Below are 27,688 nucleotides of genomic sequence, written 5' to 3' on the forward strand. Positions count from 1 at the left end.
TAACTGTCAAATATGGAGCAAAACGTATGGTTAGAGCAAACAATTACTATTTATTTTCAGATTAAATGGAATGAAATGTATTTTCGAAACAACAATATGCTTATGTCGTTTTCGCTTGGAGCCAAACCCAATCCAGTTTCTACCCTAACTGCTGTCAAAACTTTTGCTTTAAGCCAGTTTCGAATCTAGTATCAACGTAGTTAAACTGAAATTCGAGTTTGGTTTAGTTTCAGTTTTTTCAAACCACAAAGACTGGTTCAGGGATGCCAGGTCATTTTTTCAAATATCTGTGATCAAGCCAAAAACCTGTCTGTGAAAATCTGTGCCCGTTTCCCGTACTATAATAGAAGATCGAAATTGATGAGCAACATAAAAAAGGTCTCACTACCAACACGCTCTGTACCTTTTTTCTCTGCCGCTCTGTAGTTTTTGGTGCTAAACTGTGCTCGATTTAAAAAATCTGTGATTTTTTCCACAATCTGTGAAAATCTGTAGTCATTTACAGGAATCTGTGTCATTTTTAAAATCTGTGCAGAAAATTGAAAATCTGTGAAACACAGATTAATCTGTGAACCTGGCATCCCTGGACTGGTTATCTCTAAAGCGGCCCTTACACGTGACAATATTATTGTCAATCCAAAGTATTGTCAATACCGTCAATCCAATTGACTTGGTAACTTGAGTCCGGATTTTTCGAACAAATCAAGCGTTTGAAGCTTCAAATATTGCAACTGAACATTGAAACATTGAGAGAAGAGTTCATTCCACATATTTGACAATTTCTTCTCTGGAGAGAAAGTATTGTCGGATTGATGAGCAGTTTTGATTTTTTGACAATATTTTCGTCAATCCAATTAAGTTTCCATTACACGATCAAAAGTATTGTCAATACTCCTTGTATTGACAATAATATTGTCACGTGTAAGGGCAGCTTAAGAAAAGACGTCATATTAACAAGATATCCTGCTCTCACATGACCCGAACAAAACATTGACAACATCCATTTTTGCGAGCAGTCAGGCGAGTCCGCATCGAATCTCGTACATATAAAGTAGAGGGGGAGAAATGTCAAATTCGTGCGCGTCAAAATAACAGCACTGCGCACCCATACAATTGACATGCTATGCAGAACTGAAGATTGATTCCATATTTCATCGTAGCTCATACCATGTTCACATTAGCGCTTATATCACTTGATATACCGAGATGATACGCATATCACGTGGAAGTGTTCACATATGATCGAAATGATATCGTTTGACAATCAAGTTGACATATTGAATGTTCCCATTAGGAGTAAGATCAATAATATTGCTTTTCTCTCCTACAATTCAATCAATAATTGAAGTCTTGCATTTAATGTTTTTCGAACGCCAGTATTCGTTGAAAAATTCGAAATTATAATGATTGTTCAATGTGACCCTCAAAGTGACGTTCATAAATGAGTGCGTTCAATGCCATTATCCGTGTTGCTAGTTGCGATTTTTGACAACTCGACATGATATCGTACATGATATCCCGGATATCATGCCAAAATGGTGATACGCGTTGACATAAAATTGTATGGGATATCAAGTGATATCACACATGATATCATCGGATATCAAGTATATCCGTATATCACTTGATATCAGCGCTAATGTGAACATACTATCACTTTCAAATCATTTTTTTACCCACTAAGAGAATTTTTATTGCTGATGTATACATTTGTTTTACTGAATAAACGGAAAAATCGTTGCAAATCAATACTGTGCCCTAAAACTTTTATTTTTAAATAACGAAATAATATCGATATGAGAAATTCAGAAGAATCATCCTTTATAGTATGTTCACATTAGCGCTGATATCAAGTGATATACGGATATACTTGATATCCGATGATATCATGTGTGATATCACTTGATATCCCATACAATTTGATGTCAACGCGTATCACCATTTTGGCATGATATCCGGGATATCATGTACGATATCATGTCGAGTTGTCAAAAATCGCAACTAGCAACACGGATAATAGCATTGAACGTACTCATTTATGAACGTCACTTTGAAAGTGACAATAAACAATCATTATAATTTCAAATTTTTCAACGAAAACTGGCGTTCGGAGACCATTAATTGCAAGACTTCAATTATTAGTTGAATTGTTGGAGAGAAAAGCAATATTATTGATCTTACACCTAATGGGAACATTCAATATGACAATTTGATTGTCAAATGATATCATTTCGATCATATGTGAACACTCCCACGTGATATGCATATCATCTCGGTATATCAAGTGATATAAGCGCTAATGTGAACATGGTATTACATCGCTATCAGTAATTGAGTTTTGGCGAAAATATGCCTATGGTCTTGTTGCTGGCAACGCTTTCGAGCACCATCCCGGGAAAAATATTCAATGACGTTTATGTTGTCATATCGGTCAACTGACAAATTGAGAAATCCATCCTCTCTGTTTCTCTGCCGGGTTTCTGATTACGCGCGTGATATCAGAATTTTCCTCAGTCACAACTCGATCTCTTCTTCGTCCGTCGGTACTCGTGGTTCACTTGATAAACTGTCAGTCGAATTTTCTCGCTTTTCGCGGTGTGACTCGTGACTTGGTTTTCTGAATGGTGAAGCAGCTGCTTTAATTTTGTCGCAATTATTTGTCGTCCAAATTTAGGTTCATTTCGTCTTATTCTGAATCGTGTTGTCGGTAGATTATAGACTGAACTATAATTGAAAACATCCGGTGTTCCAACGTGTATTTGCTTTCCGGTCTGTGGGTGCGCAAACAGTGGAAAGTACGATTGATCGACCTGTGCTGTAATCAATTCCACTACTGCTAATTTTTACCATATTCGGTTACATTTGAGTATCAAGTTGTTTGGAAGTAATACGGAAATCTGGAAACATCGTAGGATGTCACAAGTAGCACTGAATGGCGAAAATCATCAGTCTCATGGTTCGCTATCGAATCACGAGGAGATGCACAAGCGTTGTCTGAATCCGTACCGCTCGAAGGTGACGGTTGTGCTTGGGGCGCAGTGGGGCGACGAAGGCAAAGGCAAGGTGGTCGATATGTTGGCCACTGAAGCGGACATCGTTTGCCGGTGCCAGGTGAGTTCAGATTGGAAACGGTTTTATAGGGAATATTGTGACAAGGTCATTAGTGTGTGAACTTGTTCTAATAAAGGTTTTATTAGCATTTGCATGTAATGATGATATTGAATAAAGAAGCGTTACACGTCAAGTTATACAAACTTCAAGATATTCCAAAAAAGTTTTACATCTTTGCGGAAATTTGACTTTAGGTAATATATAATAATGTGATAGAGTTATGAATTTCACATTCAAGTTTAAATCAAATGAAATCAGAATTTCAATTGAGAGAATCAGTTAACACTTATTGGGATTTAGTTTACGTTACTTATAGAAAGTGGTCAAAATGATAGCGGACATTTATTTTGCAGTAGAAGAGAACTGCGTGTTTGTTTCCCGTGTTAAGAGAAATTCAGCTTAAAATTGTTTATTTTTCGTTCGTTCGTCACTAAGCCAAATTACGTAAGGCATGTCAAGCGATGTGTAACTTATTTCAAGATAATGAATGAGTGGTTAGATTGCGTTCAAAACACAAATATCAATTACCTTTAATGGTCAAGAAATATTTCAAATTTCAGATTCTGATTAGTCATTTTAGTTTCTATGTTTCCGATTAATATTATTCAACCTGAATCAATCAAATTGTTTCAAACGTATCCATTATTTTGTTAGCGATAAAAAGTAAATTGAAATTTCGTTGATTCGAAGACACCTTTTGTACTTCAAGCCAACTGAACAAATGCGTTAAGACCGGTATACTAGATAGGTAGAATAAGTGAAATGATTTTTCTACATGCATTGCTGTCTGACAATTCCTCGTCTTATCTTGTCCTTAGAATGTAGAAGTTAGATAACGCATATGCTAACTTCCGTTGGATGACGCAGCTAAAGTTAAAGGTAGAATCCTGCTTATTTTTGTAAGGGATATCGAGAGTACTCCAAACAAACAGGTTTGATTGATTCATGAATGTAGTGATGTAATGATGCCTTTCTAATAATCATCAATACGAGATTGAACCGTAAATCGGAACCGAATAAGTTATTTATTTGAATCTATGTTTATGAAAATCGGTTAGGCCATTTTTGTAACATCGTTTGGTCATCAACTCACAAAATTTACAAATTGGAACAGTTTCTAATATCGTTTGGATGAGTTTTTACGTTCTTTGAATTGTCACTTTAAACGACTGTTTGAAATTTTTTTTACATTCGAAAATAAAAGATCTTCATTTCAATTTAAGTTTGTAGTTTGTGTAGGTTGAGCCATCTCTGAGATATCGGTGTGAGTTTTATTTTGAATATCTATTCCTGATGCTTCCAGGACCATAGATCGGGTTCCGGTATAACTAAATTGTGCTTATTTAGTCATCACCTATCGATTTATACAAACTAAAACAATGTAATAACTATTTTCAAGGAAATTGCTCCTCGCTGTGCTGTGGTAAAATACACTGAAATTATATGAAAACCCCTTCCTTATCCACCTAGTGGTGTGATAATGCCTTTCTCTTCTTTCATAACAGTCTCATGAAAATATATTTCATACCTTCATTGAATAATTTTGGACACTAATTTTGACACCAATTGATTCAGATTGATTCGAGTAGTTCACAAAAGCATGCTTCAGTGTTTATATCACACAGTCAGCATCATTTTTCCAAACTAGTGTTTGACATTTGCGTTGCCTATTTGTATGAGAACAGTGATGCTAATCTAAAGAAGGCTTTTTCACAGTCCACTTAGTGGAATTTTCATATATCTTGAATCACCATAGGGGGGAGTACATGAAATTTTCGAAATCGAAAAAAAAAATTTTGAGGCCAAAAGGCTTAGAATTGCATGAAACGTGGAGATTTAGTGTCATCTCGAAAAAAATTTTTTTTTGAAATAATCGACTTTTTGGGAATTAGAAAAAATATCAAATTGATTTTTTCAAAAAAATTTTTTTTTGAGATAACACTAAATCTCGACGTTTCATGCAATTTCAAGAGTTTCGGCATCAAAAAAATTTTTCGATTTTGGAAATTTTATGTACTCCCCCATATGGTGCTTTTTCAAGATCGAAAATTGTCAAACCTTTACCACCGGGCAGCACCCCTTACACATGTCCGATTTAGCTCAAATTTTGCATGAAGGCTTTTTTCGAGGTGCTTAAACTTTTGAGCACTAAAGCTTAACAAAAATAGAGGTGATCCCAAAATTTTGGCACCCTTATATATATAAGAGCGGTAAAAATCAACGTGTTTTATCGGGTACGTCACATATACCATCACATCTCCGGAACCAAAAGTCACAGCCATTTGATCTTCGAACTTGATCAATGGTCCGACAGTAGCTTTCAAACGAGCCCAAGTTTGTTAAAATCGGTTCAGCCATCTCTGAGAAAATTGAGCGCGTTCAAATACAACGCTTTTTGTCGGTTACGTCACTTATACAATCATATCTCCGGAATCAAAAGTCACAGCCATTTGATCTTCGAACTTGATCAATGGTCTGACAGTAGCTTTCAAACGAGCCCAAGTTTGTTAAAATCGGTTCAGCCATCTCTGAGAAAATTGAGCGCGTTCAAATATTTTCGAAAAGTGCACACACACACACACACACACACACACACACACACACACACACAGACATTTTCCGATCTCGTCGAATTGAGTCGAATGGTTTATAACACTATGGGTCTCCGAGGCTCCGTTCGAAAGTCAGTTTTTCCAGCAATTCTAATACCTTTCTATAGAGAAAGGCTAAAACACTTAACCTCGGAAATACGCATAACTTTGAAAATCCGAAAAACTCATGAAAACTGCATAAAAACTGCGTAAAAAAACCTCAACTCTGCAGTATTTTCTATCTTACTGCAGATAAAAAAAACATAACTTCGAAAATTCGCATAAAAAACCGCACATCTTCAGAAACCCCAAAACTGCATAAATCCACAAAAAAAACTTCGGAATTCATGTGGAACACTCCAGAATTGTTTTCTTAATAGCCTTTTCTCTGTTTGAGTATTTTCTCTAATTCTTTCACGAAACAAATGGAAAAAGATGTAAGATTGTTGTTAATACCACTTTTATTACTAAAACATTGTTTAAATAGTGAAAAACAGGTCCAAACACGAAACATTAAAATTACTCGAATCTATAAATAGTCCCTGTTGCACGTTTGCCAGCTTCAGTCTATGAAAATCCATGAACGGAGACACACCGAGCGCGCAGGCTGCTATCTACACCAAGACAGTGGACTTTCGAACCAGGCATTATTCAACTGATGCTTCAATCAATGATCAATGAATATGAGATTCCGTTCCTCAAGCCTAAACGCTGAAAAATAACAACTAGTTCTTCTGTGAGCATATCTGCTGTTGGACATTCGCAGTGTGAGTTTCACTTCAAACAAAAGTGATTGCATCATTCAGCTTCTGGTCGTTTGCATTGGAGGAGAAGAAAACGAAACGGAACATTACACAAAATCAGTCGTTCTAATGTCTCTAAATGTTATCTAAAGAACTATTAATATTACTTTCCTTGCAAATCGACTCAGTTTGGTGCAAATCTAGAATAATTTGATAGGTTGTGCACTTTTCACTGTGCGAAATTCGCACCAAACGAATGCAAATAAAGCCAGAATACGGCATATAAATATCGTAGAAAATACCACCTTCTGAGAGCCTGAACTGAATCCTGCGATTGCATCATTCAGCTGCTGGTCGTTTGCGTGCGAGTAACAGAAAAAATACATTTAATCGGTCAAAAAAATGGAAAATGATAATCTGAAAAGAAGTAGTCAACCTTATAATTCTATACGTTGATACGGTGGTAGCCGTTAGAAGCGCTCTTTTGAACCTTTTATTCTATTATGTTTATTGTTCGTTCCGTTCGCAGTGCGGCTTTCGCTTCCAACAAATGCGAAAAATTCATCAAAGTATGAACACAACGGAAAGAATACATATACAGTTCTAAGGGTCATAAATGATAGTGTTATAATCCACAATCACGGTCAAATCATTTAGTTCCAAACCATTTTCAGTATCTCGACATAGAATCAAGCAAAGAATTCAAGGGTAAATACAAGTAGAAATGTAGTCAGCTTTTTAGCACTTACAGCTCAGTCAGTTTAGTTTCAATCAGTAAAATTATTTTACTATTTGATTGGAAATAATTCTACGTATTGATTTGAATGTTCATAGCCATAAATCATTGAAATATTGATTAACCCTGAACCACATATTGAACAATAATTATCTAATCACTATAGTCTGGATCCCGGGTCATTGCTCCATTCCAGGCAATGAAAAAGTCGATAGTTTAGCCAAACGTTCTGCTATTGAGGGAGAAACTTATGAGAGACCGATTGCTTTCAACGAATTCTATAGCGCGACTCGCCAAAGAACGCTTGCCAGCTGGCAATCTTCTTGGGATAAAAATGATCTGGGTCGGTGTATGCACTCAATTATTCCTAAAATATCGACAAAAGCATGGTTCAGGGGACTGGATGTGAGTAGGGATTTCATTCGTATGATGTCCAGACTCATGTCCAATCACTACACGTTAGACGCACATCTCCTTCGAATTGGGCTCTCCGAGACTAATCATTGTGCTTGTGGAGAAGGTTATCGGGATATTGATCATGTCGTTTGGACATGCGTGGAGTATAGTGATGTCAGATCTCAACTAATAAATTCTTTGCGTATTCAAGGTAGACTATCCAATGTCCCAGTTCGAGACATTCTTGCTTGTCGTGACCTTCCATACATGAAACTTCTTTATCATTTCATAAAGATAATTGGAGTTTCAATTTAATAAAGGACCCTTTTAAGACTTAGTTCTGATTCCAGCTGCGACCATGAGTTCAACCAATAGCTAAATTAGAATAGAAATTATGTAATGATACAAACAAACTTGGAATACTTTATGAAATTATCAACAAAATGTCTGAAAATAACAGCTTATGTTATAATTTATAGAAGTTAATCGTTTGGTTCAAATAATATTTCCGAGTAGATTTCATAATTAATGGCGAATTACCTAAGATGATATTTAAGTAATGTTTTAATAAATTTAAATCGTTGTGACTATTTCAGAATTATATTAGGATAAGAATTTTATGTAAAAGTGATGCTACGGCGAAGAAAAACTTATGTAAACTGCGTTAAGAAATAAACGTATTTATGAAAAAAAAAGTTGATTAATAGTTAGCAGTGTCCTATTTTGTCTGGTAAAAATCACCGGCGTACTGGATTTCCCTAACGTAGACGGTGGTTTTGAAGGAGTAAGCGATATATCAAAGGGAAAGCATCGCTCTGATTGGTCAATTGATGCAAAAGCGAAGCTGTTGGAAGCACGCGAATCTATAAATAGAAGCGAATTTAGAGCCAACGTTTCAATCCTACGCGTAGCATGCTAAACGTAGGTTGTTGCTAGACAGCACGACAGAAAGCGCTATAAAACGATTTGAAGTATTAATTGGTATGCTCTGATCTTGTGTCATGCGAGCTCGAATGAAATTCCAAGTTTATTTCGTTTTCGCTTGGGAAATTTGCAGTTAGTTTCCAATATAAGATGAACTTGATTAATAATGAGAAAATGTTTATCACTTCAACCGAAATCGCAAAATGGTAGCAATGGTAGAGAACCTTAACGCTATAAAAATAACTGCGTTCATACAAAACTTGAACACAAGCTTGGCGATGAGAAGCTTAAATATTGAAATCCGTATCGCAAGTATGTACAAAGATATAATTGCACACATTTGGGATATTGATGTAATTTCGTCGGCTACAAAACAAATACAAATCAAGACAAACAGAGTCTATATTCTGGGTTCGCGTGTTCGGCGCTGGTTTCTAATAAAGATCAATCTAAGCAGATTCTCGTGCAATTGCGGATTCAAAAGTGTGACGATTGATTGAACTGTTTGATTGAGAATGTTCATTAGATCATCTCGAACAACCTCATGGGGCTGATCCTTGTAGTTTTACTTACAGGGATACATTTTGGGAAGTGCAAAACTTGTTTGATAAAATGTTGTATCTGAAACATATAGCGATGTGTAAGTCAAAAATTCAAAATAAGAGGATACAATAAAACACAATTTTTTAGAATCGGCTCGGTTTTGGTTTGTTTGAATTTGGTAACTCTAATTATTTATGAGATACACAATAACTGATCGGATTCGTCAACTCATAAAGTTATAGTGTATTGTAATGAATAGCTCGTATTGTCTATTGGAACTACCATGTATCTGAGTATTAAAGGTTTTTTAAAGGAATTGCATAATGTATAAGTTATCAGTATCACGTTCAGCATTCGCATCTCTCGCTTATGAACCGAATAAGCAGTACACAGATCAAAGATTTTTATTTGTAACAAAAAAGTTAACGGTGTGTAATGTCAGAGACATAACTGGATGTCGTGAACACCAACAAAACTGACATACAATTACACTGAAGTCTTTTTTATGCGAATTTACGTACCGCATAAATAAACTGCATAACTCTGAAAATTCGCATAAAAAAAACCGCATAACTCTGAAACTTCGCATAAAGAAACCGCACAACTCTGAAACTTCGCATAAAAAAGACCGCAGAAGGGCAAACCGCATAACTCTGAAAATTCGCATAAAAAAACCGCATAACTCTGAAAATTCGCATAAAAAAAGTCGCGTAAAAAAAAATCGCATAAAAAAAGACCTCAGTGTAATTGATCGATTGTGTGAATTGTGCAAGCCTTCCCCTTTTTCACTTACACTTATATTCACTTCATTTGAAACGATACACCTGAACCAATGTGCAGATTAGTTACATGAAACATTTTGACATTTTGAAGCACGATCTGGGCGTTTCAAGGTTTATACTTGGTTTGTTCTTGCTGATGTTGGTAGGAGAACCTCACCTCGACGTCCAGCTCCGTATGAAGCACTAGAAGAAATTAACGATTTTCGATCAAAGTTTACCTTCTATACGCGTCCAGTAGATAATCGGAACTGATATGTGTCTGACTACCTCAAAACCGTCGTCCGGGGGCGAAAAATGCAAGCAAGCTTGATGAATTTTCCTCATTCCAAAAGTCTTAGAAAACTTTGTTTTTCAGTTATTAATTTTTATCTCACGTTGTTGACTACTAGAAAAATTATGTTGTTGGGTTAAGTACATCAAGAGATATTCGCGATAAAGTTCTGCCCATTCTTGTACAGGGTAAGTTTTGAAAAGGCGCCCCATAGTAAAGTAGGTCGCATTCACGACAAAATGAATAATTTCGCTACGAACGAGAATATCTTTTCTAAGTGCATTTTAGCTATAAATTGAGTTACAACCGTCCTAAACAACATGCGCAAATATGTCTCCCTCATAGTTAGTGTCTGTGTTATTAGCGAACGATATGTTTCGTAAGCCCATAACACTCAATCACTGAAAATATTCCGTATTTCTATGTGTCGGTTTTGCACGATACGCTTTGTGTGATGATTCGTTTAATTCATGTGTTTGGAATTTTGCGCACTTTATTTTGGCATTGAATTTCACCTAAATGCTCGTTCATAGTAAACATTTCAGAAAACATCGACTTTGAGTTGTTTTTGGATATATCATATTACTGAAAATTTTATCATAAATTACTGAACATATTTCCGATACTATGGAGAAGAAATTGTGTTGCTGCCTTAAATACAACAAAAGATTCAGGCGAATTGAATTCGTCACACAACACTGGATATCGGAACTGAATTCAGAACCTGTATTCTGGTTCACCTGGATTCTGAACTTATGGGCTGAGGACAGTACCGTAAAGTGGTAGGTTTTTTGCTATTTTCCCGTTTCAAATTCTATTTTTTTGGAAACGGTGCAGAATATAGAAGAACCCACCTGACAATGTCTTCGAAATTTAGTTGAGAATATTCCGTGAAATTTTCAGAATGATTCATTGAGTTTAGCGGTCGTGTTGTATTTTTTCTGACTGAAGAACTGCTGGAAATTGGAACGCTCAGAAATGCATACCTCCACTTGTTCATCGAATATTTCGGCTTTGAAGGCTTGTATCATAAATCTACCGTGACAAAGTCTAGATAATTTAGTTTAGATGCGATTAGTACATAAAAACATATATGTCATCGCGATAAAAATAAAGTCTTGTATTTTTCTGTGATACAAAGTCAGTTTCAATGCATCCGCAATTTTTTTCGCTTTGGTATAGCATTCTGAAAAAGGAGAGAGAAATAAAATTGGCTCGACAAGGCTGCCAAACACACAGACGTTTCATTGTATATAAACACATTTTTTGTTTCGCATTCAATCTTTGTGAAAGTTGCATATTTTTTCATTGTTCATTGGAATCTATGTAATGTTCGGGTTTATGTGATAAAATTTTTCATCAAAATAATAGCATGTATGCTGGCAACCCGGTACAGTTTGCTCATATACGCGAGAGTACAAGAGAAATATGATGCGCAAAGGGAATTGAGCGAGTCACGTGGTCGATTTAAAACTCAACACGCGACCCTCTGTCCTCAGACCTTAATGTTCAGGTTTAGAATTTTGCTTCAGAACTAAGTTTCAGAATTTAGTTCCAGATTGTAGATAACAGATTAAATCTATGACTGAAACATCATCATAATTCTGGTTTCTTGACTAGATTTTGGAACCGAAGTTTTTGCTTTATTTGTGTTCGGAATTTCAATCCCAAATTCTGATTTAGGCTTTCAACTACAGAATTGTGGAAAAAATTTCAGGATAAGAATTTGAGAACGGAATTCTGGAGTTTAATGGCAGGTTTGAACTTCGAACCTTAATTTTGCAACTGAGCTCTTCACTTGAATTTTATTTCAGAATTCAGTTTCATAATTTATTTCCTGAATTCAGTTTCAGAATTTAATTTCTAAACTCAGTTCCAGCATTCAGAACCTGCTTGTTGAAACTGAATTCGGAACTTGGATTCTGGAATTATATTTTGGAACAGCATTCCATTCCTTTATTCAGATCCGGAATTTAAGTTATTCTGAACCTATTCAATTTTTCGAATTCAGCTCTTAAATTCAGTCCTAGGCAAGAATTTTGGTTCTGGTATAGATAAATAAACGATGGCAAATAACTATTCCGTATATAATTCCGTAGATCGGTTCCTTTTAGAACCTTTAAAATATTCCCAAAAGATTATGCAAAATTTCTCCACTGAAATCTACTATAACATTGTTTGTTGTATTTTTTACTCTCATTTGTGTCGGAATTTTTCATTGTATGTCAATAAATTGTTTGAACAACTTTACCCCTTTTCAAAAGATAGATCCATTTTAAGAAAAAAAAAGTTTCATTAAACTTTAACTTCAATATTTTTTCAATTTGGCGCGAAATTCGTCTTATATCTGTTCAAAAATATTTGTTTACATTCTATCATCACTTTTTTCTGTCTTCATTTCAGGGCGGAAACAATGCTGGACACACCGTTGTGGTGCATGGAAAGGACTTTGACTTTCATCTACTGCCAAGTGGTATCATCAATGAGAGGTGTAAATCCGTCATAGGTTAGTAGTGTCCAATGTCAGTCGAACTGAAAGGCTATTATTAAATTGCTGTTCGTTGGTTACATGACAGGCAAAAATTGTTCATGGCATCAGCATATCGACTTAATAAACCGAGCGAAACGGCAACTGAAGTTTTGCGTTTCGTATCCAGGGCCTAATAGCATATCAAGGCCATCTTTCTTCGCCATTCGGTGATACTAAACTTTTGAAGCTACAGTTTTCGGCGTTTAATTGTTTGTTTGCTTGCGTCTCAGATGATTGCAGTTAATTTGATACGGCTTGATACATAAATATCGATCAAATTTTGTTTATCCTCTATATTGACGATTTCTAAGCTTTCGTGATATGTCATCGTTATGACAGTCGATTCAGTGGAAGCTGAAAAGAGAGAAGTTGTGCTTAGCTAGTGATTTCTTTTATACATGTCCGTAACGACTTATGTTCGTGACTACTTATGAATAATTAAAATGCCTTAGTCATGAACAATTTTGTTTAAGATAATTTAATGATTGAAAAAAATTAAGCAGCATTTAAAATCTAGTCCTTTATTCGAATACAACTTTCAACTTCGACCCATTGTACATAGGGTGTCAATTATCCGGAAAACCCACGAGAAACTGGAAAAAATTGTTTGGTTCTGAAAAAAAAACGCTGTTCGAATCTACCATAGTGGGGTAATGATGGCTTTCTCATATTAGCTCCTGTATATTATAGCAAGATGATTCAAAATATTACTAATTAAAAAAGTTAAGAACCCAGTTTTGAAGTCTTTTTTTGCATATTACGATTCTCTATGATGGTTTGAAATTTGGAAAACTTTTCACCTTGTTATGTTAGAACCGGAAGTCGGACTTCGATATTTTTACGGAACTTCCAGACCTGTTAATTCGATTTTGGTTTTGTGAAGATCTGATGAATTTATTTGGCCCTAGACTATCTTGATCTGTAAACTAGAAAAAAATTGTTAGCCGATTTCATTGTTTAATTATGAAAAAATACTCTTGAAATTGACATTTTTACTCTAAGCATCAAGAACCGGAAGTAGGATTTGAATATAAAGCGGGATATTTTTATGGTATCTGAAGACCTCTCAGTTAATCTAAGATGGTAAAAATCGGTTGGGTCATTTTCGAAAAAAGCTTCTGACATTCTTTTCTTGCGTATCACCTATTAATTCCGAAACCGAAAGTCCAAATGAAATTTGAGAAACTTCGTTTGAGATCGCAAGTCCTTTCAATTAAATCTAAGTTTGTGAAAATTGGATCAGTCGTTTCCGAGAAAATTGAGTGATATTATTTTCACTTTACAAGGCAAAGAAGTTGGACACAGTCAGACCATATCGAGATCGATAGTTCGCTCATAGATGTAAAAAATGAAAATTGTTATGTTCTCTTGATCGATCATGGAGTAGATATGACTAATAGTGATTGAAATATACAACAGGCCATTAGGTGATTCCAAGTATTCTTATGCCAATTTCAATGCAGTTGGGGTGAATATAAATATATCACATTTGTACTGAGCTGGTGATTTTAATTCGAAAAGGAGGACTAGTATTATCAGGAATAAGAGTTAATTGACATCTTATGGTTCTTTTAAGAAGCTTTCAAACCTTTCCGATCCGGTTCGGTACCGGCACTAATGTTATGCACATTGCAATGACGACGAAACTGATTTGGACAGGTGTAAATACACTCTCAGATCGGGGAAGGTTTGAATGTACCTAAATTTCTCCAACTTTGATTCAGATGTCACCTTCCAAACTAAAAGTGTGAGATGTATGTTTCTGGAGTAACACCTAGTATTTCCATTCGAAATACATGTAATTATTGTTACTGACAGCATTGTTGTCGATTGTAGAATACTTTTCAGTTTCCCTTTAAACAAAACCATGTTTCTCGCTTACTCTAACTTCATCACTCAGCACAGAACTACGATTAATAAAGTACTCAATATATTTCTCAAAGGACCAAAAAACAACATTTATTCCTCCGCACATTGCAATGATTATGACAAAACGGATACTGCCCACTGATCCGTGGAAGTAATGAAACATACTAATCAAATCTCCCATGATTGGTGGTATGTATGTGTGCATAGATTGTAATGTGTATCAACGCAATATTTCTGTTTCCCCTGTCCTTTGGCTCAGAAAGAATAATGAAATCATGTCCTCTTCGTCACCTCAGGGAGCGTCCAAAGTTTGCACACCTAGTAGTTTGATTGCATGATAAATATAGCTCTCTCTTAGATTGCGTTATAGAATGCTTGGTACTTTCTCTGACATTCGCTACTTTCACTCAGTTCCTCACTAATGCTACACTCACTCATCAATCATCATTCATATCTCACTATGCGGATGCAAAAAAATACATCGACAAAGATAGAATCAATTAGAGCAGATTAGAAAAGCTAGTGTTAGTAGACCAATCACTTGGATATCATTTCTAAAGCCTGTCCCAGAAAGTATGGAAGCAACCAAAAACCGCTGCCATTTCGCAATGGTTCAGAATCTGTCAATTTTTATGGCTTCGTCCTGTTGTTTACACTCTTCTCTAACCACTTGTGCAGTTGTTTATTCGTTTTCATTAGTTTGCTTCTAAATGCGTGGACTTTCAGCAAAACAACGTCGAGAAATTGTGTACAAATGGTGCACAGAACGCGGACTGTCACTGAGAAAGATGGAAGGAGTAAGTGAAAAAGCCGTGCGAAATGCAATCAGGAAGTTCGGTGAGGATAAGAGACCTTTGAGGATAAACCGAAAACGGGTCGAAAAAAAGGTCCTGCTAACCCTCAGTTGGATAAACGTATACTGAAGGCGTTCGAGCAAAAGAAGGAGGTTTCAGTTAGGGATGTGGCCAAACAAGTGGTCACTTCGAAGTCAAATGTTCTTCGTGCTAAAGAACGTTTGAATCTTCGAACCTATAAGAAGCAGAAACAACCAAAACGTAGTCCGAAACAAGAAGCATCGATCAGGCCGAGGGTTCGAAAGCTGTACAATACGATTCTTGCTGGAAATTTGAACTGCATAATCATGGAAGACGAAACCTACGTGAAACTCGATTACAAATCCTTGCCGGGATCACAATATTATACCGTGCGAGAAGGGCAAGTGTTAAACTAGTCCGAGACTTCGATTGAAGTCGAAAAATTTGGTAAGAAAGCTATGGTCTGGCAAGCAATTTGTAGCTGCGGTAAGATTTCGAAACCCTTCATCGCCACTGCTTCAATGAACAGCGAAATATACATCAAGGAATGTTTACAAAAACGACTTCTACCCATGATTCGAAGCCACAAGGATCCTTTTGTCTTCTGGCCAAATCTTGCTTCTTGCCACTACTCGAAATCAACGGTAGAATGGTATACTACCAAAAATGTCACTTTCGTCCCAAAAGACATGAATCCACCAAATTGCCCACAACTTCGACCAATTGAGGAATTTTGGGCATTAACGAAGGTAACATCATAGGTAACATGTCTCGGCAGCCGAAACCATTCAACAGTTCGAAAAAGATTGGAAAAAAGTGTCAAAACTTGTCGCCAAGAAGTCTGTACGGAATTTAATGAGGAACGTTCGTTATTTACAGCGAAATTAAAGTGCGTCCATACTTTCTGGGACAGTCTTTAGATAATTATAGTAATAATCTCATGTACCGCTTCAGACATAATGAACGATATTCAGTTCGCTTTCACATCTCATCCAAGTCAGTCGATAAAACAAAACCGCTTACGTTCGGGACGGAAGAAACCAAGTACAGTACAGTTTTATAAAGAGTTGGATGCAATTCAATTCGCAAAAGACAATAACCATGTGCACTATGTGGAGCACGAAAACATGAAGTACAACATTCCAGTATATATGGAAGATAGTGCTATAGAAGTGTGTGTGCATGATCTTCCCTCAAGCGTCATCGATCCTTATATTCGCAAAACTATGTCCCAATACGGAGAGATTTTCTCTATCGAAAAAGAAAAGTGGAAGAACTTTTTCCCCGGTATTCTAAATGGCGTACGTTTGTTACGCATGCGCTTGAAGAGGCCTATACCTTCTTATGTGACTTTCGGTCAGGATACAAGAATCCCGTGCAAATCACTTGTTACCTATGACAATCAGATGTTCACATGTCAATATTGCCAAAAAGCTGTTCACTACGGTAAGCCAAGTAATAAACTGGACAAGGAGATGTGTTGTACCAAAGGACAATGGTGCTTTCTTCACACCAACCCCAAGCAACCCCTGTACACCTGTGACAGTCACCAACAACAGTGAAGCATTCAACGAATCCATCGGTAGTATCAGAACAAAGTACATCAGCTGCAGTTAACAAGTTACCCTCCAACCAACCAGCAACTGCAACCAATGTACAACAAGGCGCGCATCTACAGCTCTACTGCGAACAATACGGAAAACGAAAGGAAGACGGAAATCAATAACAATACCACCGATGCGGCAATGGATGACGAGACGAACCACGAACAAAGTGCCGAACAAATTCTCGCAGGAGGGAAATGGAAGCTCCTCTCCCCCTAGAAAAAGGATGACAACGAGATCCAATACAAAAAAAATATTTAAAGAATCGGCTCAATCGGCCACGCAAAGCTTGTACGCATTTAAGCCTGAATAAAAATATCTTTAAAATAAAAAAAAAAACGATATAAGAAAAGCAGGTCCAAGACCGAAGCGGATACAAAACGTAATTCACTATCAGAGCTTAAAATTGTCACGCATTGACAATGAAAGAATCCAATCCAACAGCCTCATTTTCAATATTTTACTGTCTCATTCGTAAATAACCGACAGCAGAACAACTGAAGAGAGACGAAGCATTTTCGTTTCTCATTGAAAAAATGAGAGAGAATAATTGCCAACGTCACTCTTTCCTCTATGACAAGACGAAACCAAACTAACGTCTTCAGGGAGCAACAGCAGAATTTCAATTCTCATTCTTTCATCGATGTATTGAAAATCTGTGACGCTTGGCTATAAAAAGTGACTAAAATATGGCAAATCGAAGTAATTACATCCCAGAACTTCTTTGAAAACCAAAACTACTACAAATTCGAGCACCAACAGTTATAACTTATTGTGAAATCTTTTTCTGTCATTTTCGATTCTCACAGCTTCAGTTGAGTATCGGCACTGCATACAATGGGGTTTTCACTAAAAACTGCAAATGACTGAAAGAGCGAATGAAAGAAAAAACACAGTTTTGAAACTACTCTCCCGCTTATGTCATTGACTGGACATGGATTGTGTTCTCATAGTTTGCAAGCGAGGCTGAGAGTGACAGTAATTTCTCGTCATTTTCGTCTATTTTAATTCAATGAAAATGACTTTTATTAGCTCTGTTCACTACACACTCTGTTACATGGTTGTAATTATGCTTTTCTCATATAACTCATGTTTTCATAAATATTACTAAGAGATTCTTCAAAACACACAAAAAATACGGTTTAAACAACAATTATTTACTAATTCGGGAGACAATACATTGTTATATAAACAATCCATATTGATATACCTTATGATCAAAAAAGAACCGGAATTTTAATTTTAAAATTTCCGCGCTTGTCCATCTTTTACTGAAGAAAACATTGAATCGGCGAAGCAAATCGTGTTGCAAAATCGTTCTGTACCGATTAGAGAGATTGCTGTGTTGTTGGGCATCTCTTATGGATCAGCCGAACACATTTTAACTGATGTTTTGGGGTTGAAACGCGTCGCTTCTCGGCTGATGCCAAAAAAGCTGAATTTCTTTCAAAAACAGCGTCGTGTTGATGTGGCCAAAGAGATGATTTCCAACGCAGATAGTGACTCCACATTCATCGAATACATCATAACTGGTGATGAGGTGTGGATCTATGAATATGACGTCGAAACCGCACAACAATCGACCGAATAGCGCTTCGAAGGCGAGCCGTTCTTCTAAATTTTCATCCATTATAAAAATCGCCACACGAAAAATTTTCAACTTCTTTGTATAGACGCCAAACAAAAACTAATCGTACGACATGCGTGAAAATTTGACAGAATGTGTATAAAAGTTTTGCCAACGTTGAGAGAATAAAAGTTTACCGATTGGACAAGCGCGGGAATTTTAAAATGAAAATTACGGTTCTTTTTTTATCATAAGGTAAATGTGTGTGAAATGTACTTTTAATCTATGTAAAACTCTAAGTGTACACAAAACTAAACTAATTACTCTTAATGCAAATTCCAGAAAATCGCCAACTTTTCCGAATTGTGCATTACAATTACTTGATTTTGAAACTCAATCCATTTGTATTCAGATTTCCCAGTGCTATAAATACAACATATCAGGTCGTTTTAATTTCAGCACTTCATAAATTTTGAGTGTTACGATGACGATAAATTTAATTTTATGTCTTCATAGAACTTCGAACGGTTTGTTGTTTTGATTGTCGTATTGTTTAAATGCTATATTTCAGTTTCATGACAAAAATCTGTAATCAAAATGTTTAGTTCTAAATTAGAAAAGTACACAGAAAAAAATTATGAATTTAACAGGTGACAGAATTCTACAAATGATACAATTCACAACTACTTAATTTTTCAAATAACGCAATATTCCACTGGCACAGAATTTTACACGCTCCGAATGTAATTTGCACTCGGCTACCAAGTGCCGCTGTATGGATTTATATGTATCAATTATTCAATGAACAGATATGAGCTCTGTGATTCAGTCTAGTAACCGATGTGCTTGTGATCTAATGTTTCTCGGTTCAAGTCGCGCTGCTGCTTTTTTATTTCGATCTTTTGTGTGCTATTTCGTCGGAACTCAAGCCATGTAATTTTCAAATCACACAATTTTATATGTTCTTGAATGTAAATTTGTGTGAAATACGACGCTCCATATATGTGCAGAAGAAAATAACGTATACTTTCCTGGGCTGACATTATGCATCTCGAATCGAGTTGCTCGAAAATATTATTTTTGAAGTCGATTCGACTGAACTGAGGCATTACGTATCGCTTTCGACCTCGTGACCGAGATCCTAACAATGTGGTACTAGATTTCGACTGGCGCTGCTCGAACTGTCATAACCAGAGATGCCATTTATACAGATTTATCTGTATTACATATACAGATTTTTACATGCGCATACAGATTTCATACAGAGTACAAATTTCTTACAGATTTCTTAAATTTAATACAGATTCATACAGATTCCACCAAGAGTATTAAGGAAAAAATTAAACTATCTATTAGTATTTGAGCTATCTATTAGTATTTGATTGCAATGACGAGATAAACGTTTAGGAATCAACTTACAAATCACTTTTTAAAATATATATTTTTAGTGCAGATATTTAATGAAGAACACTGAAATCCATTTATATTAAAATTTGTAACTAAATTGAACTTAAAAGTAAGACAAGTCTTGGCATCATGAAACATTATTGCCAGACTGACAGTTGTATTACCTGACTCGACGTTGCATATTGGGTTTTGGAAATCCATCTCAACTTATGAAGTGAACATTTTCAAATTAGACAAGTATATGGCACCATAATTCAATTGTTGTTGATAGGAAAAAATTATAAAATTTCGTCGATGAATATAATATAAGATATGAAATTTAATCTACCACTATATAACCATAATCTATTGGAATAACACCTTTTTACATAATTGTATTGTAGAAATTTCATATTAGCGAATACAGATAAATACAGATATTTTATACGAATCAATACAGATTTTCTATGAAAATATCTGGCATCTCTGGTCATAACATACATAGGTAAACAAACCCATATACATTGCAATCATGAAAAAAATTAAACTGAATTATTGTTCGAGTATTTTCGATTACATTTATTCAGTTCAAGTACTGAAAAGCAGCAAACTGTTTGTAATACTGCTGTTTTAAGTTGCCGCACGAAATTAACATGAACACATTTCTGAAATTTAAATCAAGAAGCAGATTCGTTTCCACTCTATTTGAAAACGTAAATAATTTTTTCAAGCGTGTTCTTGTACACAATTTATCGATGAACTTTTGAAATTATAATAAAAAAAATTCTGTATTTCTCATGATTTGTTTCAAGTCTAATACAATTTACGTCATCCATATGTGTAGTTTTAATCAAAGGCTTTTAGGTTTTGCAGCTTTCTTTGTAGTATTTTATCATATATATTAGGAGATATTGCTATAGCTAATATACCTGGAGCAACCCATTCTTTGTAGTCTTCATAATCTATTTAGGTACTATTGAAGAGCCAAATACACGCTAATAGCACGAGATTGTGATGCTTTTGGCATATTCTAAATACTTTCAAGGTGTTTGGACAAATTTTTCAATTCACTTGAGTTAGATATATGGGTAAAAACATTATTTGCTCATTGTTATAGAGCGAATAAGCTTTTTCCTACAATCCGTTTGAGCGACGTTTTCATTCCACAGGATTCAGAAATTTTATTACAAACTACAGTTACTGGGCATAGGTTAGTTTCGACTTACTTTTGTTATTTTAAGTAAACACCACGCAGCTTTCAATTAATATGCTTTCTAAACAGTTCGACTTGTACATAATATGCCAAACACACAAAATATATATAACGATATACAAAATAATGCATTAAATTAAAGAATATCAATACTAATGTGTTTATGAAAATCTAAGATGTTATCGATAATACCTAAATAAAAAAGAAACGTATTCGAAAACTCATAGTCGATAGTAATAAGGCTTTCGACCATTTCTTATCGAGTTCAGTCGTTTACGAGCTCGATTGTTTTGGTTCCTTAATGCCAAAACTTCTCGATAATCTAATACTTCTTCGAGTGAAGTCGAACGAAGCTCGATGATCGACTTCGAATCGAGAACCATAATACGAAACGTGGTCGATTCGATAAAATTTCAGTCGAATCGAGATACATAATGCCACCCCTGGTCCTTTTTTGTATAGTAAACGGAAATGTCTTAATGAAAAACACAAACTACGGCAGCACAATTCGGTTGGTAAGGTCGCAGCCAACAATTCAGCCGAATTGCAAATTGCATCTTCTAACAAACTTGAGCCCATCGAGTACTGTCGTCGTGTAGGTCATTATCACGTTGACGATGTCTTAATCATACAGGAAAGTGATTTCCCGTGTGATTAAAATAAATTAAGATGCACTTGTTGCTGTGCGCCTCCGTTGCTGCTAATAGCACCGAACCATTCATCGCCGTACCGTTTCTCGTACGTTTGATTCAATCAGACAGAAGATAAACATATGCGCCAGATGTAACAGGAGCAGTTGTTTTCATCAATCAATCGTGAAAGCGTGTTCTCTATTTTTAAAGGGCTACCGTCGGCTCATGTGTAGTATAGGGTAGAATTCGTAGGCAAAAACAATTATCAGATGACCGGATGATGTAAGTTGCCTATGTATGTCACTAATTTAAATGTTTGCATTACTGTGTAACTTGTATTTTCTTTAGTTTTTGTACTAGACTTTCAAAGTTAGTGTGATTGAATAAGAAGAGGACGGCAACATACCTGAAAAACTGATAATTTATTTCATATATCGGTTTACATGTAATTAATGGTAGTAGTATTTGGGAAATAAAGACTGTCCCAGAAAGTATGGACGCACTTTGATTTCGCTGTAAATAATTCACAAGTGTTAGATATTCAAATTTTATTCGATATACTGATAATATTAGACTACAACAACAGAATATTATTCTCAACATTTGCTACTAAGCCATTGTAGACTAGCTGGCGCACCTTCTTACGAACGTTCCTCATTAAATTCCGTACAGACTTCTTGGCGACAAGTTTTGACACTTTTTTCCAATCTTTTTCGAACTGTTGAATGGTTTCGGCTGCCATGTTTCCTAAAATTCCTCAATTGGTCGAAGTTGTGGGCAATTTGGTGGATTCATGTCTTTTGGGACGAAAGTGACATTTTTGGTAGTATACCATTCTACCGTTGATTTCGAGTAGTGGCAAGAACCAAGATCTGGCCAGAAGACAACAGGATCCTTGTGGCTTCGAATCATGGGTAAAAGTCGTTTTTGTAAACATTCCTTGATGTATATTTCGCTGTTAATTGAAGCAGTGGTGATGAAGGGTTTCGAAATCTTACCGCAGCTACAAATTGCTTGCCAGATCATAGCTTTCTTACCAAATTTTTCGACTTCAATCGATGTCTCGGACTGGTTTAACACTTGCCCTTCTCGCACCGTATAATATCGTGGTCCCGGCAAGGATTTGTAATTGAATTTCACGTAGGTTTCGTCGTCCATGATTATGCAGTTCAAATGTCCAGCAAGAATCGTATTGTACAGCTTTCGAACCCTCGGCTTGATCGATGCTTCTTGTTTCGGAATACGTTTTGGTTGTTTCTGCTTTTTATAGGTTCGAAGATTCAAACGTTCTTTAGCACGAAGAACATTTGACTTCGAAGTGCCCACTTTTTTGGCCACATCCCGAACTGAAACCTCCTTCTTTTGCTCGAACGCCTTCAGTATACGTTTATCCAACTGAGGGTTAGCAGATCCTTTTTTCGACCCGTTTTCGGTTTACCCTCAAAGGTGTTATCCTCACCGAACTTCCTGATTGCATTTCGCACGGCTTTTTCACTTACTTCTTCCATTTTTTGCTATCCTTATCAGTGACAGTCCGCGTTCTGTGCACCTTTTGTACACAATTCTGCGACGTTGTTCTGCTGAAAGTCCACGCATTTTGAAATAAACTTATGAAAACGAATAAACAACTGCACAAGTGGTTAGAGAAGAGTGTAAACAATAGGACGCAGCCATAAAAATTGACAGATTCTAAACCATATCGAAATGGCAGCGGTTTTTGGTTGCGTCCATACTTTCTGGGACAGTCTTTACGATCCTATTGACACTAAGAATCCTTCCAGATCGGGACTGGAACATACGACAACTGGTTTGTGAGAGCAGCGCCATGGTCAACTAGCATAGACGTAAACTAGCATAGATTAAACATCGACATAGTTTCGAGACAAAATTGGAAAAAAATTCCGTTTTTTGTAGCATTCAAAATGGTGGCCTAAAATTTTAAACACACTTCCTATTGTAGTTGGGGATTCTCTTCTATTTGGGCCTTTTGTGAGCTCCATTGTGGAGATTTTGATTCAAATTTCCGAAACTGATTTCCGGGGAGCGGTATAACCGAAGCGGCTTCGTATGGCCAGTAATTTACATAACCTATGTATTGGAGCAGTTTTGAGTTCAATTTAGAATGTTTCCTTTTTTACAGCACCGCACAATATTACGGCTTGAAATTTCGAACACTCATCACCCTTTAATTCCAGTACCGGATCGAATTCAGAAATTATGTGAATGACGTGCAAGACCTGTAAATCTAAACAATCTTCTATTTTTGAGCAATTATTTCCTCTATACATAATCTTTTATGAAGGCAAACTTTTGAACCTGTAATTCCGAGATCGGTAGTCAGATCCATCTTAAATTAAAAAAAGAATATTAGACAGTAGTAGCCTTTCATTTGAGCCTATGTTGGTTAAAATCGGTTCAGCAACTTGTTCATTTTCTCACTTTTTGCTTTGTAATATTGGAACCGGAAATCAGATAAAAAGAATTAGAGACCGCCCATGTGTGGCTACTTCGTTTTTAATCAGAATCAATTAATCTTGCAAAATGTTCTTCTGAAACAAATTGCCTGGGAATAGCACGTCGTTTAACATTGTGTAAACTGAGTTAATCCCTGCATACTGGCCAATATCGACGCCGGCCACGTCCGAATGCAGATCTACTTGGGAAGGAAGGATTGTTAGTTCAATGCATGTTTCTACTAGAAACCAAGGAATTATCTGCATTTCCACATGCATAACTGATAGGGGTTGTTTGTTAGTAAATTTTCAAATAATATTATCATGTGTTTATTGCTCTGGGTAACCGGCTTCCAAGAATACGTTGCAGTTTTATCGCGTTTTGTATTAATATGTGATTCCTACTAGAATGAGAAATTTCTTCCGAAACTCGAAAGAACTCCGGGCAGCCTGAAACAACAACGAATTACGCAATACGAAGTAATTTCGATATCTACCAAACCAAAAAAAATACCAAACAGGTCCTCCTCGCAGTCTTAACTATATTTACATACGTCCTATTTAAGTAGGGTCACAAGAAATCTCTGCACGTTTATAAACTTCATGCGCGCGTCTTAAACTTTAACCGTTTAAACCGAAGAAAACTAGATCCATTGATCAAACGTTCCCCGAATAATCGACGAAGTTTAGTCTAGCCCGATTTTTAGTAAGGAGAGATATAAAAAGACATTGTAAATAAGAAAAATGTGAAATATCTCTAAGGAACGATCTCACCTGCTTCTCCTATTCGCATTACTGTAAACAACGCGAGATGATGCACCAGTACGGGAAAAATAAAATAAAATTATACTCGCTGTAGGGCTTGCTGCAAACCAATTTTAGATTTTAAGCTTGAATAACACGATTGGCTTGTAAATTTTCACACATTCCATATGGATCTAATAACATAAATCTGATAACATCGACAATGATATGCAGATGGCGTTTCGATCGGTTGACATAGTTTAATTTTGGGCGGTAATTTCGCAGTACCTGTCGTTTGAGCATTTTTTAGTTTCGCTAATCAGCAATATTCAATAAATAACACTTTCAAGGATCAAGAGTAAACCAAGTTAACTTGTGTTGGTAATTTGCGTATTACGTACATTTTATTTGCTACGTATGTCATAGATCTATGTATTCATATATGCAGTGCAACCAGTTTATCAAAGTGGCTTGTACGATTGAGCTCCAAACAAACTTTTTTAATAATATTTTATTCTCAAATGAATGTTAAGCCTGACTTGTTGGATGAAATATCAGTTTTGATCAGTTTTTCATCAACGTTTTATGGAAAATTGCTTACATTTTATGAATGTAGATTTTAATTCTCTAATAACAAAGTTAGCGACACTGCTTCAATGCATTTGTATTAGATTGCGTTACACAAAACAAACAAAACAAAATATTTTCTGTTATAAAAGCAGTTTTCCAGAAAAGTCAAAAAAAATTTACGATAACATTCCATATCTATTGCCTTTCGCGTGTTAAATTAAAGGTTCCTTTTTTCGGGTTTACTTATAGAAGGTACGTAAATCTTTGTACGGCAATAATTTCTGCAAGAAGAAATCCGTATAGGAATGTGTTTGTTGCTAATCAAATGTATTAGTGGAAGTAAGCTGAAACTGAAATAATTTTTCTCGTGTAGTTTTAAGGAAAACAGAAGTTTTAGACTAAGATTGTCGCTTTTCTTGAATTGCAATTTTAAGCAGAATGACGGATTGGTTTATTTTTCAACTATATGGAAAATTTATTGATTAAAATCCGGCAAAGAAGCTCCGGAATTTGTTTTTACGCACACATTGTTGACATTACTCATACGCTTGCAAAGATTCTTGCTCCTTTACTAAAAGTTGTTTGATACACATTGAAATTAGGCTTTTTGGAGAGTAACACTTAGGCACCGCATCGTACTCCCAGTGATACCAACTCCGCTATCAATGTCGGAACCGGAGCTCATTTTTGTTTAACTGTTTGACAGTAGAATACTTTACGACAATTATTAATTATTTACAGAATTCTGTAATAAAAACTTGAATTTAACTGATCGTCCGGTAGAAACTTTCATAATTTGTTTGAAATAAATTTTGTAAATTTACCGAAACATCGGGTATTTCTAATGATTACAATAAGTTTTCGTCGAAAAATTACCGAAGAACGGAATTAAATATGAGTGCGGAACCTTTCTGCATGACGAAGGCAAAAAACCTGTTTTAATCCACCTTATGGTATGATGATGCCTTTCTCATAGTACTCATATTCTCATAAATATTACTGTGGTATTCTTCAAAATATAATTAATTAAATCTGGAATACAAATAAGAAAGTTTGTTTAGGTGTGAACTAACAAAACCTACGAATTGAGGAAACTATGAACCGAATTCAGTAGATTTTTTTTTCATTTTTTTTATTTTTTTTGCATCGTTACTCTAAATTCTGGTTTGTACTTATGCATAGAACCATACGACCTTTCATTTAAGCCAAAGTTTGAAGAAATCGAATCAGACATCACCGAGAAAATGAAACGATTTTCGTTCAGGACTTTTCGATCACTATTTTAGATACTTTCGGAACCGGGCGCTTGCAACCGGTATACCCAAATTCGGTTCATGTGACCAGCAACTGACATACAAATTGATACAGTTTTGAGCCTAATATAGAAGAAATTCTTTCTATTTTGTCCAAGTTTGTGAAAATCTGTTCAGCCATATTCGGAAAATTGAATTCATATTTTTAGCACATGTAAAGCTGTAATTCCGAAACCGGAAGTCGTACCGGATAAAATTCAATTGGATCATCTCTCAGAAAATCAAGGGCCTATATTTGTGTCACATACACACACAACCATTTAGTAATCTCGACGAACTGATTCGAAAGGTTTTGGGGAAATTCAGCATATGTAATAAAACAAATGTTTAATTTATTTTTGTATTACTCCTTCCAATTACAGGCAATGGCGTCGTGATCCACTTACCCGGTTTGTTTGAAGAATTGGCCAAAAACGAAGCGAAAGGTCTTGTCAATTGGCAGGATCGGTTGTATATTTCGAATCGTGCTCATTTGGTGTTCGATTTACACCAACAAGTTGACGGACTACAGGAAGCCGAGAAAGGTGGAAAATCGCTTGGAACGACTAAGAAGGGCATTGGACCGTGCTATTCGAGCAAGGCTACTCGAAATGGAATTCGTGTTTCGGATTTGTTGGGAGATTATAAAGTGTTTAGTGAAAAGTAAGCATGCTATCGATGATAATTGAAATTGTTTCAAATCATTAAACACTATATTCTACCTTTTAGATTTGAGGCTCTAGTCAACATGTACAAGAGGCTTTTTCCGGATTTTGATGTGGATATTGCAGCTGAGCTTAACAGGTGAGACATTACAAATTTGGAAGCTTCCTGTTTAACAGAGATTGTATAATATCATCTTGAAAATGTTCTCCAAGGCTCACATGGGCACTCAAAATTTTTTATCCTTCTGAAA

General features: G+C 35.8%; 1 protein-coding gene across 1 annotated transcript in view; it reads left to right on the forward strand.

The window, feature by feature from the left end:
• The first annotated feature begins 2,524 nt into the window (after positions 1–2,524).
• The window catches only part of LOC131440251 (adenylosuccinate synthetase), a 34,535-nt gene continuing 9,371 nt past the window's right edge, over positions 2,525–27,688 (forward strand). The window contains exons 1-4 of the mRNA XM_058611363.1: positions 2,525–3,111; positions 12,501–12,603; positions 27,156–27,435; positions 27,502–27,576. Of these exons, the coding sequence (XP_058467346.1) occupies positions 2,914–3,111; positions 12,501–12,603; positions 27,156–27,435; positions 27,502–27,576 (656 nt within the window). The 5' untranslated portion in view covers positions 2,525–2,913. The remainder of the gene's footprint in view (positions 3,112–12,500; positions 12,604–27,155; positions 27,436–27,501; positions 27,577–27,688) is intronic.

Source organism: Malaya genurostris, chromosome 1, assembly GCF_030247185.1.
Source record: "Malaya genurostris strain Urasoe2022 chromosome 1, Malgen_1.1, whole genome shotgun sequence".
Lineage (NCBI taxonomy): Eukaryota > Metazoa > Arthropoda > Insecta > Diptera > Culicidae > Malaya > Malaya genurostris.